This window comes from Eschrichtius robustus, chromosome 17, assembly GCF_028021215.1.
Source record: "Eschrichtius robustus isolate mEscRob2 chromosome 17, mEscRob2.pri, whole genome shotgun sequence".
In the NCBI taxonomy this organism is placed as follows: Eukaryota; Metazoa; Chordata; class Mammalia; order Artiodactyla; family Eschrichtiidae; genus Eschrichtius; species Eschrichtius robustus.
The window spans coordinates 64,674,799-64,692,144 of NC_090840.1; the positions used below are offsets into that span (position 1 = coordinate 64,674,799).

Below are 17,346 nucleotides of genomic sequence, written 5' to 3' on the forward strand. Positions count from 1 at the left end.
GATGAGCTACAATGAATGTTCTCCAACATCTAATTCATATTCTGTCAATCCCAACTGGCCTGAATGAATTTAGATACCCAATAGTATGTCTGAGATGGTATAGCATAAAAGTAAAAAAAAAAGTTCATCTAAACTGTGAAAAGTTACATATTAAGGCACATAAGACATAACTCTACCCATGTTGTTTAGCTATTACACTATTAGGAATAGACAGCATAAGGAGAAAAGTTGAGTTGTTTCTTCCAAGAGAGAAACTCTACTTTTTCAACCAAAACATCAATGTCCTAATGTTTCCGTAAATTATAAAGACTTCCAAGACAGAGTGATAATTCAAAAAGGATATCAGACACCACCTTACCCATGTGACCAAAGTTAGCATCACTAGTGATGTCATGTGGATAACATTCTACCCTCCAACAGGATGTAGTAAGAAGAGCACTCACCGTTGTGGGTTTACCCTTCAAAACTCCAGTCTAATCATGAAAAAATATCTGACAAACCCAAACTGAGGGACATTCTACAAAACACTTAATCAGTACTCCTCAAAACTACCCATATCATGAAAAACAAGGAAAGACTGAGAAATGGCCACAGACCAGAGGGGACTAGGGGGACACAACAACTAAAAGCAATGTGATGTGGTATCCTGGACTGGATCCCAGAAAAGCAAAGGACATTAACGGAAAAACTGGTGAAATCTGGATAAAGTCTGGAGTTTAGTTAACAGTACCTTGGTTGGTTTCTTAGTTACACTTATGTACCACAGGAATGTAAGATGATAACATTAGAGGAAGCCGGGTTGAGGGCTATAGGAAAACTCTCTAAACTATCTTCGCAACTTTTCAGTACACCCCAAATTTTTCCAAAATAAAAAAGTTAATAAAAAATAAAAACTCCAGACAAATTTGTTTATAAAAGTTATCTAGTAGCCACAGATAAACTTCCTTGGAATAAACACTATCACCAATGCATTCAATCACCAAGCTGAGTTTTCATAAATATTTCAAATACACCACCAAGAAGAAAAATAAGTCTTAGATTAAGTCACAGAATTATAAAGAACATGACAGTCATTAACTCAACCATTTAACTTAAAACCCTTCAGTTCAGTAGGCTCTTGCTGCTTACTAAACAAAACCTAAATTCCTATAAGGCTCTGAATGACACAGCCCCTTGTTTCTCACTCAGAAGGATTTATTCAGACGGCCTAGCTTTCTAAAAGTTGCCTAACAACAGCAAGCTCATTCCCACCTCAGGGAGGGCCTTCACACTTCGTTTTCCTCTACTCCTGGCTCTCACACAGCTGAATACACCTCAGTATCAGGGACTCTGAAGGGACCCATTTAAGGTGGGGCACCACCCGCTAAAGCATCTGTTTATTTCTTCCACACTACTTAACACAATTTGTAATTATTTTATCTGGTTAACTGTCTTATGTCTCTCTCCTCAACGTGTTCATTATGTTATCCCTCAATATCTGGCAAAGTTCCTGCGGTAGCTGGCACTCAGTAAATATCTTTTAAATGAATGAATGAATTCACCAACTTGTAAAAACTCTTCTCAAGACAGGACACAACTGTCTAAAGAATTCCATCCCATGAATGGACAGTTCTGTTGGAAGAGTGAAGTAAATCTACTTTACTCTTTATTTCTATTTTTAGAAGATCTTAGTTCTGCCCTTTGGAGCTTTATAATAAAGATCAATCCTCTCTCCTTAAGACAGCCCTAAAAATATCAATCCACATCTATATCATATTGACTATTCCAAACAATGCATGTACTTTTCAAAATGGCCCCGAAAGCTCCCTGAATTGAAAAATCTTAAATATTTAATATTTTAGTAAAGCTCGTATTGCCCTGCCGTTTATCAACGGCTCACATTTACTGTACCCACCTGCTCTGTCATACATACCATTATCACAGAACGGGGGTGCTTTTTACAAATTATTCAAGAGGAAAAGGGATGACAAACAGGATTTAATTCTTCTAGAATATGTCAGGTATTAAAGCTATTTGATACATGAAGTCAAGCCCTCAAAATATGCGTATAACCTTGAGCTCAACCTTTTACAGTTTCTTCCATCTCTCTAGTATTCACCTTTTCATTCTTAATGCTACTGCTCACATTTCATTCAAACCTTCATTATCCATCTGTTTTTCCTGCCTCTAGACGAAAAAATATTGATTTTATACCCTTACACCTCTGCTGGGGAACCCAGAATGAAACACAACTGTTTCAAGTCTAAGCCTCGTTTTCAAGCACTCTGTCTTCCATAATCTGACCCTATCTATTATTATTTCAGACCATTTCCCCAAACTAAGTCTTTGCTCTAAGTGACAGACCTCACTTTCCTATGTTTGTATCACATGCTTGTCCCTAAATCTATGCCTCTTCATTTTGTATGAGTTCACCTTTCCTCATTGAGTCACAAACCTCTAAAACTTAAAAGTACTACCCTACTTTCTAAAAACAGAAAGTTACAAACTCTTGGTAAGCAATCTTTCCAATGCTCGAATCTCTTCCTATTTTTAACACTTTTGTCCTTTGTCTTATCAGGGAAAACAAAAAGGCTGTTGATTATCACTTCCATACGTCTTTCAGTACCAAGGGCAAATCAGGTATATTAAAAGAAGACCATTATATTTTTAAGTGCCCTTCACCAGGCTTAAAAGTTACACTGGGACATGGAAACTTCAAGCCAAACTACAATAGTTGTAAGAGTGCTCAAAAATCAAGACAGTGAAAATTAATCAGCACATCAATAAATGTACAAAGCATTTTACATGTAAAATTTCAAAACAGCACTTTTAATAATGATTATTATTACTATCATGCTAAGGACAACAATATCTTAAGTTATTAAAATCTTCCCTGTCCTCCATTTACTAGTCCAAATGAATATTTATTTTCCTAAGCCGAAACATTTGCTTAACTCCACAACAAAGATACTATTAAATACCTGTGAAAGACTATTTCTAAAATTAGTGGAAGGAAAGTCTGTTGATTTTGATGACTAAAAATTTCATTGATCTATATTAATAGACTAGCTAAAGTTTAAAATTTCAAGTTCAAAGACAAAGCACGACAATTTATCAAACAAATTAAATTCTGTGATTAGTATAATTCATTCATTATGGGTGAAGTAGTTAAAAATCTTTCCATAAATTCTCAAAGATGCTCATCAAAACCACTTAATACCAACTGAAGGGAAACCGATAGCAGTTAGTTACTACATTCTCAAGACATGAAATATATATTTTAAATGGATGTATTTATATCAAACAATAATTAATTGAATTACACCAAACAGCATTATAGTGCTCCACTACCACAGGATAAACAAAAGCGTAATTATGATCCAAGCAAAAAACTAAAGAGAAGCAAGGTCGGATGAACTTGATACTCAACTGCTGCACTTTCAAGCTTTTAATTTTGTTTAAAAGGTTTTCTCGTTCTAAGGTTCGCTTAGCTGTTGAACTTGCACCTCCCCAGAATCTCAGCTTGGCCAGAGCCTTTCTTTTAAAAAAATCTCTTTGCAGTGAAAGAAATTATGGTCTAAATCACAAAGATGACAAGAAACCTTAGCAATTTAAATAGACAAGCCTTGAAATAATATTGTGATCAAAGTATCAAGCAGCCTAATAAAACCCAGGTGGCTCAAGCTTATCATATACGGTACTCATTACCACAATTGCACTATTTAATCTACTTCCTGGTGTCAACAAAAACTTTCTGTTATTAATTCCCTCCAGTTATGGATCTGCTTAAGTTACTGCAGTTTTCTGATAAGACATCTCTTTGTCCAAAAAAATTTTTAAAGAGGGAGCAAGTCTCATTTTAAATGTTTTAGAACTAGAGCCATGGTTGGTAAAACCACAGAAACCACAGTGGCTTTGTATTATTAGTCATCTATATAAGGTTATGTTAATTCCTAAGGAGGTACCAGATGACTCATGATTAACAGTTTCATAAGAGCGCATATGTTTACATCAAAAAGGTAACCATATGCACACACAAAGAACTGTTTTACAAGTTATAAGCCTCAAAGTCAAATAAGAGATTTACTCACTGACAAAGGTATACAGGATAGATTCTGCCAGTCAACTCCTCTTACCCATACACAACTTCTCCATCATTCATATGGTTGGTTCCCTGTTGGTTACAACTTTTAAGATTTTGAAGCAATTTTCCCATCTATAGGTCTTACTGACCTTTTTTAAAGTACTTAATTGTTTCTCAGGAAACTTGTTTTATGGCATAATTTGTTTCCAAAAAGATTCCATTTAGGCAACATAAAAATGCTAGCTAGCATTATTAAATCTACCTCAACAATGGTGTCAAACACTGAAGCAGCAAAAAGATTTTATCAAAATAAAAAAAAATAGAGAAAAATAATAAGAGGCTGGCATGATAATGGTTGCTATCCCTGGATTTTCTAGTTGGTCTCAAGCATAGGTACCACAACATCCAAAAGGGGAAGTTGAGAGCTGAATGCATCGCAAGCCTCCAGTTTACAGACAGCTGGTTGTACTGGTTACAAAGGAAAATCACTCACTGCTTCGTGTTTCATGAGTGGCACCCAGTGTTCACATAGATTCCTTACAACTTACTAACTGATCCATTTCCTTTCCACGTTCTCTTCTCTCTCACTCTGCTTGCGCAGATGGCAGTCACAGCAGATTGGAAGCATTGCACAACGTATCACTTAAGCATACTGTGTACTCAGTAAAGAAGGAAATTCACATGACAAGCTTTATCAGTATTGTCTAAGTCATCTGCAAAGCAATGTATTCTAGAAAGTCTTCCTGTGTCATCAGTCAGAGGCTGATCTCCTAAGTCAAATTAAACCATCTATTCAACCTATTGTTTGTAATTGCATTCAACAGCATTTAATAAGAACATGTTTTTCCTCCCTTAACCCACCCAGATCAATTTATACTTTCAATTAGTTTCTCCATTCTTTCAGCACTGAAATGGTCTTAGAGTGCCGGAGGTGACTGTATATATTCAACTACCACTAATTTTCTGTTGACCTAAAGGTTAGAATTGCCCTTCATTTTAATTTAATACCTAGTATACAGGCAGAAACTTAAGAAACTTTTTGAATCTAGTGTTCAATTGAACAAACATTTGATTCCAGCTGTGCTGACAGTAAATGATAACAACAAGAAGTCACTTTTAAGTAAATACATCATGCCTACAAGTCACAATTGCATGCATCTATATCACTCACAGTGCTTTCAACAAAATACTGGCATTACTGACAACTCTCCTAAACTGTGGTGAATTACATATTAGATGGGCACGTTGGAATTTCTAGTTCTGGATTAGCCACTCATTTTAAACTTGGGCCTCTTTGGGCTTCAGTTTCCCACGTGCAAAAAGAATCACAAAAGTTCCTACTGTGATCTACTCTGCAAATGTGAAAATTGAGGCTAGAGACAAATGATTACAATCAGTAATAAACCAGAACTTTACCAGAACTCAATCTAAATTCCCTTCCTTTTATGCCTTTCAGAAAGTTTGCAAGAGCTGTATAAAAATGATTTAAAATTTTTTCTCAACTAACAGCTATAATGGTAAATGTGTACATACACCATTTCCATAAATATGGAATTGGCTACTACTTATTTTTTATCAGGCTGCCCATAGGATGAGGAGACAAGAACGAAATACAAATCTGGATTATAGCAAAACATCATTCTCACGGTTCATCATGTAAAACATCTCCTAAAGGAGCAGGGAAGTAACCCAGACGTGCCTACCGTGATTTTAACATTTCACAGTATGTCTATACCATCCCATTCCTCATTCATTCACCAGGGAAAATGGCTAATACCCATAAAGGTGTTATATCACCACTCTTCATACAACCCTTCACTCTCTTCTAGTAATGAATCTTTTTAATGTTTTGTTTTATCTGTGTTTTCAAGGTAGGAGTGGTGATAAGAGTGTTATGAAGAGGAAAACAAGAAATTTCAAAATTAAGAAGAAATAATTCACCTCACCAAAAAAGTCTTGCTAATAGACTTTTAAAACTGAGTACATTTGATTACAGATTAAATTACTGACAGAGAAATTTTCATCTAAAGGTTCGGGAGTCCCTACCAAGTGAGATCAAAAATAAAAATAAAATATTTCTAATATGAAAATGAAAAACATGATGAGTTTACAAATCTTTAGGAACCAAATTAAGTTACGAAATAATGGAATCACTCTGAATCGCAAACTTGGAGATGTGTAGGCTTGCAGACACATGTTTATAAACCCAAGTCATTCTCCAACTACACAAAAATTTTTCTAGACACTTGCACCTGAATAGCAACATAATCTTCACTTTATACAATAATCTGGTTTCACTAACGTAATGTGCTAACAAATCTCCCCATGCTTCAAGTCAAACACATTGCTCAGAACAGCTAAGTTCTTCAACGAACACTTCAGAACATATCCTTAGCAGATACAGGCACAAAATGGCCAGTGGAAATGCCTGGCACAAAGTTCCCACTGAAATACTGACTTGATGAATGAATAACAAAGGAATAAAGAAAGAAAAGAAAAGGAGAAGGTAAAGTGAGAACAGAGGAGCCTGGAAGCTACAGTAGCGTGAGGACAACTGTTATTTGTGGAGTGACTGCTGCCTTTGCTGCCTGCTGGGGTTGCTGACATGTGCCCCAAGTCCAAAGTTCCCTAACTAGGACTCTGCTGCCTGACTCTTAACAACCACTTTTGTTGCTTGTGGGACTAGTAGCCTGCCGCCAAAAACCATGTCCACAAGGTCCTCACCTATCCAATTCTACAAAACAGCAACAAGACAGATACATTTCTGCAAAGACCACTGGAGTAATTTTGTGATCCTCTCACCGATCAAGGAGGGAAGAAAGGCTGTCTGTATATTAAAATGTCTGTAGGTTACATATTAGAGAAAACAAAGGGTGAAGATGTACGGGGTGAAGAAGGGGGGAGATGTAGGGTTGCATTATAAACCTATGCCGTTATATTGTTACTTAAGTCAAAATAAATATTGTCTTTGTTCTCAAATGTATCAGAAAGCATCCAAAATGTACTGAGTAAAAATTACCAATTTAAAAAAAAGGCAGCAAATAATCCTCATGTTGAAAAGGGATAAAGGTATGAAAACACCTGTCTGAAACGGATAATAGGTAAGCCTTGAAGAGTAACCTCAAACAGATAAAAGTTTCAAGAGCTATGAAAATTTCACCTAGAGAGATGAAAACAAAACAAACAGAACGCTTCACTGGCATGACTAAGATATCACTCTATATTAAAGGGCAGTTTGCAAAACTCAGTATTAGTACCAAAACATCAAATCTAACTGTAAGTAATCTATCAATCTATAAAACTTGCAGATCAGGTAATGTATTTAATTGGGGGGGTGAAGCCAGGTAGCATTTCTCCAGGGCAAGACAGGAAGCTAGCTTGAACTGTGATGGTTAGGACCATTTTTGGAAAAACAGAAATAGCAAGGATCTTTGATTACACACTGTAGCTGTGGCTTTCTGACATTTTAATTAGTGCCAAAACAGTTCATTTCTAATGGTTATTACCTTAAAGTTTAGTAATAAATTCAAATATCTATACCTAATGTCGCTGTGGTTCAAAAGTAAGGCAATTTTTAATTAATTAAAATTTAAACCACTGGGAATAGTAATTTAAGGATTACATTTTTAGACCTGGGAAACTTAGGAATTTTAAATACTATTTAAGTATTGTATCCACCTGTAATTTTCAAATCTTAAAGTATTACTTTAAGTCTGGACAAAATTTGAACAGGTTTTACTTGGCTTCTTTCCAAACCATAGCACTTACGCTTTAGGGACCGAGGGAGGGTACAGTGTAAAGCACTTTAATTTCTTAAAGCAGAAAAATCTTTTACCTTGACCACATTTTCAATAGTATATCCTTCCATGCACAGGAGTTTCTCATTTAAAAGGGGGAAAAAACCCTAAATTTTAAAACATGCAATAAACACAAAAATATTTTTCAAGCTTTTAAAATGAAGTCAGACTTTGTTCCTACTCTTGTATTTAAAATCTTGAGACGCCCAAACTGAGAGAACAAAAAAGGCATAAAAATAATCAGGACTGATGCTTTATATCTGGATTCTACTTCTCATATTCTAATCACCCTAATAAGCCAAAAACTAAACATATAAAGTAAGGTTAAGGTTTTTAAGTTAGCTTCAAATCTCAAACTATAGCTTTCTGAGTGAGCAAAATAATTTAAGCAATAATTTAAAGTTCATTACCCTGAATATTCAGTGATAACTCACTCAATGTGAATGGTTTAACATTTTCAAAATACTACCATGAAAAACAACAAAGACATCAGTACCCTGGAGAACTGTGCCATAATTCAGTGTACAGATTCTCTCTAGTTACCTGACTATAAAATGTTTCATTTAAAATGAAATATATATGAAATAGGTTAATAAATATTTAAAATTTATTAAGTATCCTATTTAAACATTTATTAAATATTTTAAATAGAGCTAACTGCAGCATGGGTCCTGAGTTTCTATAAACAAGGCACTCAATTATTATTGTCACGCATCTTTTTACGTATCGAAAGAGCCTAGATGTCAAAAACAACTTCTCCACCTAATATAAAATCAGCAACAAAATCTGAAAACTATTATCAAGGAACATAATTAGCTCTGAACAATAAATATGCCAAAATGAATATATATTAAATTCTAGAGATGCTTGTGGTATTTATGAGGGCCCAGAAATGTGAATAATTGGAACAAACTCACAAGACATAACTTCCTTAAAAATTACTTAAAATGCAACTAATAACCACCTACAAACTCAAACTTTACCTCCCCTGTGACGTCATCCTCCAAAAGGAATTAGTAGCTCATATCTGAGTGTTGCCATCATTTTTTCCCTTCCTCACATTAGACCTAGATTAATTCTGTTTCACAATTCTTTATTTACACACTTGTCTCTCCCACTTAAAATCTTTCAAAGCAGTAACTAGGATTTCATATCTGTATCTTTTTCACCACCCACTCAATGTAATTTTTTTTTCACCACCTACTCAATGCAATTTGCTGGATAAAAGCTGAAAAGGAATTTTTTTTCTGATATCTGAAACATTATCATACCTCCACTTGATGATCCGAGGTCACAAAGTATACATGCTCCTACTTCTCCAGTAAGTTTCAAAACACACTTCAAAACTATCTATATATAATATTTCCAATATTTCCACCAAGAAAAGCTCTTTGGGGGGGAAAAAAGCAATAAAACAGGATTTTTAGAAAAACGAAATCTGTCAAACAGACCACAGTGATCAATGACTGTTCATACAGATGGAAGATAATACAAAATAATAAGTAAACATCATGTCTTTTTACAAAATGTCCCCATCTGTCTGAAAAAACATGAAAAGCTTTCTCCATTCTGACTCAACCCTTCCCTGAACTCAAAAGCAATACAAAGCCGAAATAGTGATCATCAGCTAGGGTTAAAGCAGTTTTGCACTCGGTGTGGGCTGCAAGCAAACTAAGGAGAAGGAAGGCGAGACTTCAGGAAGCAAGTAATTAAGCAGAGACTTTCTCCAGTGTAAAATATAGCTTACCTATGCAGAAAGTATTGCAAGTAATATAACTATACAAACCCACTCTCTCCGAACCCAGTGACAGAAAAATAACACCTATGCCATGAAAAATTACTGTGATTACATTTATTTTAATTACATTTTTGCCAATTCTTATTTTAGCCTTTGAAGAGTCTGTTTAAGACGATACTACTTACTGCTCTTCTGTTGGTAGCTTAATGATAAAATGATAGCGTATAACACAGTCTTTAGTAGTGTTTCCTGCTCTAACACTAAACTTGAGTCTAAGAAAATAATTTTCAAGTACCTGAAAATAAACAGAGGTTAAGAGCTATGTGTGTGTACATATCACTTCACTGTGTGGAATTACTTCAGTAATTACACATGCTGCACACGTCAATACTGTCTCAGTTAGGCATCACTTCATTCCCCTAACTGCATTTTAGTAGCACAATACAGTCTTCATGCTTCACTTCTGAAAGAAACTTATTTGAAGGCCAAGGATCATCCTTTGTGACCGACTTAAAGGAGCAAAATTTAAAAAATTGTCTATTCCAAATATGAAAATTATGGATTTGGCTCTGATGCAGAATAAAGTAAGCTTCTTGTATCACCTACAATATTATATTGATTTAGTCTGCTGAAAAACAAGACAGTGAGTTATTGGATCTGTGTTTAATTCACTGCACTTTATAACATATTTAAGGAATTCAGTTGTATAAAACAGTATCTGAATCTTATCGGGTGAAAATATTTTTCCCTTTCAGCAAGCCTCGGGTTGCATGTCTGAGAAAACAAATTAGTCTCCAGTTCTCCTAAGCTTGATAATAGTGCCCCCTAATGGGAATTTTAATATGAGTTTTTCTACTTAATTTTTTAAATATCATATATTCTCTAATATGAGCATATTATCTCTCTAGAAAGTAAATTCTGTAACATAAAAGTTTATCGAGATTTAAACCACTCAAAGGAGAAGTTATCACATATGCAAAAAAAAAAATGTCAATTCATGGAAAGAAACAAGAGAAACTTCATGCCACAACTGTTTCTTGTTTTCTGTATCAGCTTATTGTAACATCATCCATGGTAGCACTACTCAGAAAGTTAATCTCATAAGGAAATTATCCTTCAGCTATGTTCCCAATGTTCAGTATATAAGCAATTAATACGTGCTTGATGAAAAACATTAGCGAGTCAGATAAAAACAGGTTCAGAAGTGAATTATTCGGCGTCACACAGATCCTAAGTATAGAGCTGAAATTTCCACCCGGGTTTTCAGGCCTCATACCACTACCTTTCCACAATACCTGGTCACAAGTCTACAACCATTAATTGAAAGCCTTTCTTCCCTGTTATCCACAGACAGTTCCCACAAATACCAATAATATGTGGGATTTTTTTGAAAAGAAAAATGCATTAAAATTAAAGTGAATACCATTCTGATACCTTCCAGGTGCATCAGAGAAACAAACACCTGATAATACCAGCATTTTCATTACAGTGCCCATAATACATTCTGGATGAGAGTCAATGTCAAGGGCAACATCTAGAAGAAATAAGTAACAAACAAAAAGCCATCAATTTATGATGAAAAGAAGGAGCTATCTTTAACTTTTGAGAGCAGGAAAATAACAAGAAAAAGTTATATATAAAAAAGAAGTAGTCAAACTTTCTTAAAGAACCAGACAGTAAAAAAATAAAAAAAAAATTCAGGCTCGGTGCCCATATGGTCTCTGTCACAACTACTCAACTAAGCCACTGTAGCAGGAACACAGCCACAGAAAATACATAAGTGAATGGGCATGAGAGTGTTTCAATAAAACTTTATATGCAAAAGCAGGCCCACAGATCAAAATTTGCCAGGCCCTAATTTAAAACATCTCTCTTTTGGACCACAGATTAGAAATCTCAACTTTACACGAGGCACAAAAACACACAAACCAAAAAAAACCAACCTAACACAACTCGAAATACATAATCACTAAACTTATTAAATGTTCGGTGAGTATTTTACTTCCATAGGGTGAAAAGCAGAGGAAAAGATCCTTCCCTGAATAAATACTAGTTTTAGCAAGCATATAATACCAGAATAGCAGTAAGCAAAACAACAGGCCTTTACTTTAGCATGATTTAAAATAATCAACATGCAGGACTATAATGGGAAAATTTAGCTTTTATCAAGGTTTGATAAACATCTAATGGTGACTGCATACCAATGCCCATTAAGATAAATAAATGGGGACTTCCCTGGCGGTCCAGAGGTTAAGACTTCGCCTTCCAATACAGGGGGTGCGGGTTCAATCCCTGGTCGGGGAGCTAAGATCCCAAATGCCTCTCCACCAAAACACCGAAACATAAAACAGAAGCAATATTGTAACAAATTCAATAAAGACTTTAAAAAATGGTTCACATCGAAAAAAACTTAAATAAATGGATTAAGTGAGAGAACCTAAAATTTAAGACTACTACAGGAGGCTATGAAGAAATATAGAGCATTGTCTTAAGATTATTCACATACATAAGAAAAATGGCAAAACCTACTAGCTTCCAAAGGCAAACCAAGAAAATCTAATTCAAATTCAGTTGTTTTTCCCACAAACAAATTTATGATATAGAATAATGATGCTCTGCACTCAACACCCTTTAATCACTGGCTTCTACTTCATTAAATTTCTAAAATCAACACCATTTTAGTGGGAAAATCATGGGATTTGGGACCAGGAACCCAAAGATCTCAATCCCTATTCTACCAATTGCCAGTTAAATGATTCTGGACAAGTTGGCCTCAGTTTCCTAATCTGGAAAATGGGACTGATAAAACCTTCAACTATGTAGAGTAAATGATTATAGGAAATGCACATATAATATACAGCAAACAATGCCCCGTAATTTTTTTTTATTATTTAACATTAAATTGAAGTCTGTTCTAATCTTGGTGTTATTAAACCATTTTTTAATGAGCTTCTTAAAGCACATGTTAATGAAAAGGTACAAAGGCCAATTATCTCAAGTCCATAAAAGAAGTCAGCTTCCATGGAGAACAGTATGGAGGTTCCTTAAAAAACTAAAAATAGAATTACCATATGACCCAGCAATCCCACTACTGGGCATATACCCAGAGAAAACCATAATTCCAAAAGACACATGCACCCAAATGTTCATTGCAGCACTATTTACAATAGCCAGGTCATGGAAGCAACCAAAATGCCCATCGACAGACGAATGGATAAAGAAGATGTGGTACATATACACAATGGAATATTACTCAGCCATAAAAAGGAACGAAATTGCGTCATTTGTAGAGATGTGGATGGATCTAGAGACTATCAAACAGAGTAAACTAAGTCAGAAAGAGAAAAACAAATATCGTATATTAACGCATATATGTGGAACCTAGAAAAATGGTATAGATGAACCGGTTTGCAGGGCAGAAATTGAGACACAGATGTAGAGAACAAACATATGGACACCAAGGGGGGAAAGCGGCAGCGGGGGGGGGGGGGGGGGGTGGTGTTGTGATGAATTGGGCGATTGGGATTGACATGTATACACTGATATGTATAAAATGGATGACTAATAATAAAAAAAATTTTTTTTTTAAAAAGCAGGAAAAAAAAGTTAGCTTCCAATGATCAAGATCTAAAATTAGTCAGACATTTTGCTTTGTTCATCTACCATATTTGCACTGAACAGCTATTTCTTGCTCATATTCTAAATTGAGAATTTTATAAAACAAAATTAATTACCCGAGAAAGCCACGTGACAACGCAAACTGTTCAGGAATGGATTCTGCTCCCAACTGTGCCACTAACAAGGAAACTGAGTAAGTCACTTCAAATGAACCTCTCAGGCTCCTAACTTGTAAATCAAAGAAATTGTGCTAACAATCCCTGGTCTTCTCCCTTGTCTTCCAGATCTAAAATAGTTATTACTGAATTATAATTAAGTATCTCCAGATAGGCTGGTGAATATGGGAATAGAGATAACTTAATACTGCCAAAACAGACTGAAGAGAAATCCCAACCATAATCCTATGTGAGTATTACACACATTTAATATTAATATTACAGTAGTTCAAATGAAACAAGGAGACCCTGACTGGCTTAAAATAAAACAAAATAAAATGCATATTGCACGAAAATTTTTTAATAATGCAAATACTTAAGTGCCTAAAATAAAACAGCCTTGGTTAGTTTCTAGAAGTATTATCTTAACGCAAAAAAGATGTGCAGACCAAACTGAAATATCAAGGTATTAACCTCAGTAAGAATATACTTTGTGTTATTAAATGTTCAAGGTACTATAAGGATGTGAAGTCAAATGAGATAACATTTTATCTAAGTTAAAGTTGATCAATTAAAAGTTATATAGAAAATGAATGATAAAAAGAAACTTAAAAGACAATCTCTTTTACAATAGCACCAAAAAGAATGAAATACTTAGGAACAAACTCAACCAATGCGGCACAACACTTGTACACTGAAAACTACAAAACACTGCTGAACAAAAGTAAAGACGACACACATAAATGGAAAGACATCCAGCCTGTATTCATGGACTAGAAGATTTAATATTGTTAAAATGTCCATACTACCCAATGTGATCTACAGATTCAATGCAATCCCTATCAAAATCCCAATGGCATTTTTTTTTTTGCAGAAATAGGAAAAAACCATCTAAAATTTGTATGGAATCCCAAAGGACCCTAAATAGCCAAAATAATCTTGAGAAAGAAAAATAAAGCTGGAGACCTCACACTTCTTGATTCCAAAACATATTACAAAGCAACAATAATCAAAAGAGTACGGCACTGGCATAAAACTCCTAGAAGAAAATACAGGGAAGAACCGTCATAACATTGGTCTTGGCAATGGTTTCTTGGATGTTACACCAAAAGCAAAGGCAACAAAACCAAAAATAGATAAGTCAAATTATATTAAAGCTTCTGCGCAACAAAGGAAACAAAAGAGTGAAAGGAACAAAACATCTATAAACCATATATACGAGAATGAGTTAATATCCAGAATATATAAAGAACTCCTTCAGCTGAGCAACAACAACAAAAGAAATCCTAAAAAATTAGCAAAGGACTTGAAGAGATATTTCTCCTTCTAAAGAAACCATAAAAATGGCCAACAAGCATATGAAGAGATGCTCAACATCACTAATATCAAGGAAATGTAAATCAAAACCACAATGAAAGATCGCCTCACACCTGTCGGAATGGCTATCATCAATAAGACAACAAATAACAAGTGTTGGCAAGAAGATCGAGAAAAAGGACCCCTCACGCACTGTTGGTGAGAATGTCAACTGGTGTAGTCACTGTGGAAAACACTATGAAAGTTCTACAAAAAAAATTACATACAGAATTTTCACACGATCCAGCAAATCCCACTTCTGACAAGATTATATATCCAAGAGAACTGAAAATAAGATCTTGAAGAGACACTTGCAGCATTATTCACAGTAGCCAAGAGGTAAAAAACATCTAAATATCCATCAATGAATGAATGGAAAAAGAAAGTATAGTATATACATACAAGGGAGTATTATTCAGCCTTAAAAATGAAGGAAATCCTGCCATATGCTACAACATGAATGAGCTTTAAGGACCTTAAGCTAAGTGAAATAAGCCAGTCACAAAAAGACAAATACCGCACGATTCCACTTATAAGTGGTATCTAAAGCAGTCAACCTCTTAGAAACAGAAAGTAGAATGGTGGCTGCTAGGGGTTCGGGGAGGGCAAAAAGGGGAGGAGTGGTCAATGGATATGGAGTTTAAGTTTTTGCAAAATGGAAGTTCTAGAGATCTGCTGCACAACAAGTGGCATAAAGTTAACACTATTGTACACTTAAAAATAATTAAGCTGATAAATGTTATTTGTCTTAACTGCCATTAAAAAAAAAAGGTATGTACAAAATGAGTTCTGAGAGTTCAGACAAGTGAGAAATTATCTTCAACTACATTTTTTTTTAAATCCTTTAGGATGCTGACCTTGGCGTTTGGGATGAGCTTTTAACTACTATTAGCCTTTGCTAACAAAGCAATTATACCTGTAGCACAAAAATAAAATGCTCCTGAAATGCTTAAGGAGTGCCGTCTTTCTGAAGTAGATAGCTCAACTCATCTTTTCTTAAACAGTAAGCCAAATACTATAGCAGGAAATGGGTGTTGGACACAATGACAATCCCTGTCCTTCACAATGTATTTGGCAAGCTGATTTCATAATGGGAAAGTTAACATCAGCACAGCTCCTATCCAAATGATCAGAATCACAAATTCCAAATAAGTAAAGGCCAAACTAGTGAAGTTTTTGATAATAAATCTTCATTTCCGAGAATTTGTATAATTTTTTTTTTCAAGAAACTCAGAACTAGGCTACCCTGATAGACTCCCAATAAGAGATTATCCAAGGTTATGGTGAACATTGGATTAATAACCATTTGTGCGCACTGCAAAGACACAGTAAGACGAGTACCCTTACCTTCATCAAAGTCAGCATCATCTTCAGTGTGCTGGGGGAAAGGAAAGCAGTTGGTAATTTCAAGCCGATCTTCTACAACAAGGCCCAAAAGCACTCCTTGAACCACCTCAGTTCCCTGTCCTTCTTCTTGGTAATGTTTGATAATCTTTAATACCACCTAAAAGAAAAAAAACAGAAAGAAGCTTAAATACCATCTTATAGTTTACACTTCCTTTATTTCAAAGAAAAAATAAAACTTGCCTAACCAAATTCCTTACAAATCATTTCCTTTACCCTTACATAAATAATAGAGTCTTACATAGTCTAAATGTACATCTGAAACTCTTGGAATTTGAAGACATGTCAAAAATGTCCATGTATAGCACTCACAACCTTCAAGTCAAGGCTCCCTAAAGGTCTGCCATCCAAGAGTTCCTTCAGTCAAATCAAACAACATCACCTCAACCTGAGATCATTACAAAGTGATCCTGTTAACCTTTGTTAATAGTAAGATAATTTCCTGCCACAGATGATAAAAGTATCATTAAAACACAGAGATAAAGACCTCAATTATCTGAACACCTAAAAGCAGAACCCTCTGACAAATTCTCAACACCTCAGGATGGTTCCTGAACAGAGCATCTAATTAATCAGAGGAAGCGACAATGGGAACATGTATCTAAGAAGAATCTGCTTGGTAACAGAGAACACAAAGAGAACCCAGTCTCTAGCACTACCTCATTTTTCTCAACCAGAAGGATACACCAAATAATCTCTAATGGATTAGTCAGCTCTTACTATTACTCTCTCCTTTAATATTTCCATAAAGATAAAGAGGTAACATCATTGAACAGGCAATTAATTTAAAAGTTCACAGTAACAGTAATGATTAATAATAATTCCTACAACATGAGATTGGTAATACATTAATGGGCTTTGAATAGTGCTTGGCACATAGTATTTGTTAATAGTAGTCTATTATTCAGTACAAGCCCATGGCCTGAAGACTAAAGGGCAATACAGTCTAAAATATAACGGAAAGTCCTCAGAGGGAAAAAATAAGTCTAACAACAAAATGATAATGAGTATCTTACTGATTAGCGTTTCATTTAAAACAAGTATATTATTGACAGAAATAAATCATTGGTAACCAGTTAGTAACACAGGTTACAATTATTGAACATCATGTGCCAGGCAGTATTCTAATTATTTTACATGTATTATCAATCACGTAATTCTCACAACTACCTTAGGGAAAAGGCATTATTATACTCATTTTACAAATAAGAAAAC

The 17,346-nt window shown here is 34.9% G+C and overlaps 1 protein-coding gene across 2 annotated transcripts in view; it reads right to left on the reverse strand.

Annotated features, from left to right (window-relative positions):
* EIF3H (eukaryotic translation initiation factor 3 subunit H) overlaps positions 1-17,346 on the reverse strand; it is an 86,418-nt gene that overhangs the window by 50,892 nt on the left and 18,180 nt on the right. For both annotated transcript variants that reach the window (XM_068525864.1, XM_068525863.1), the window contains exon 2: positions 16,075-16,231. In XM_068525864.1, the coding sequence (XP_068381965.1) occupies positions 16,075-16,231 (157 nt within the window). The remainder of the gene's footprint in view (positions 1-16,074; positions 16,232-17,346) is intronic.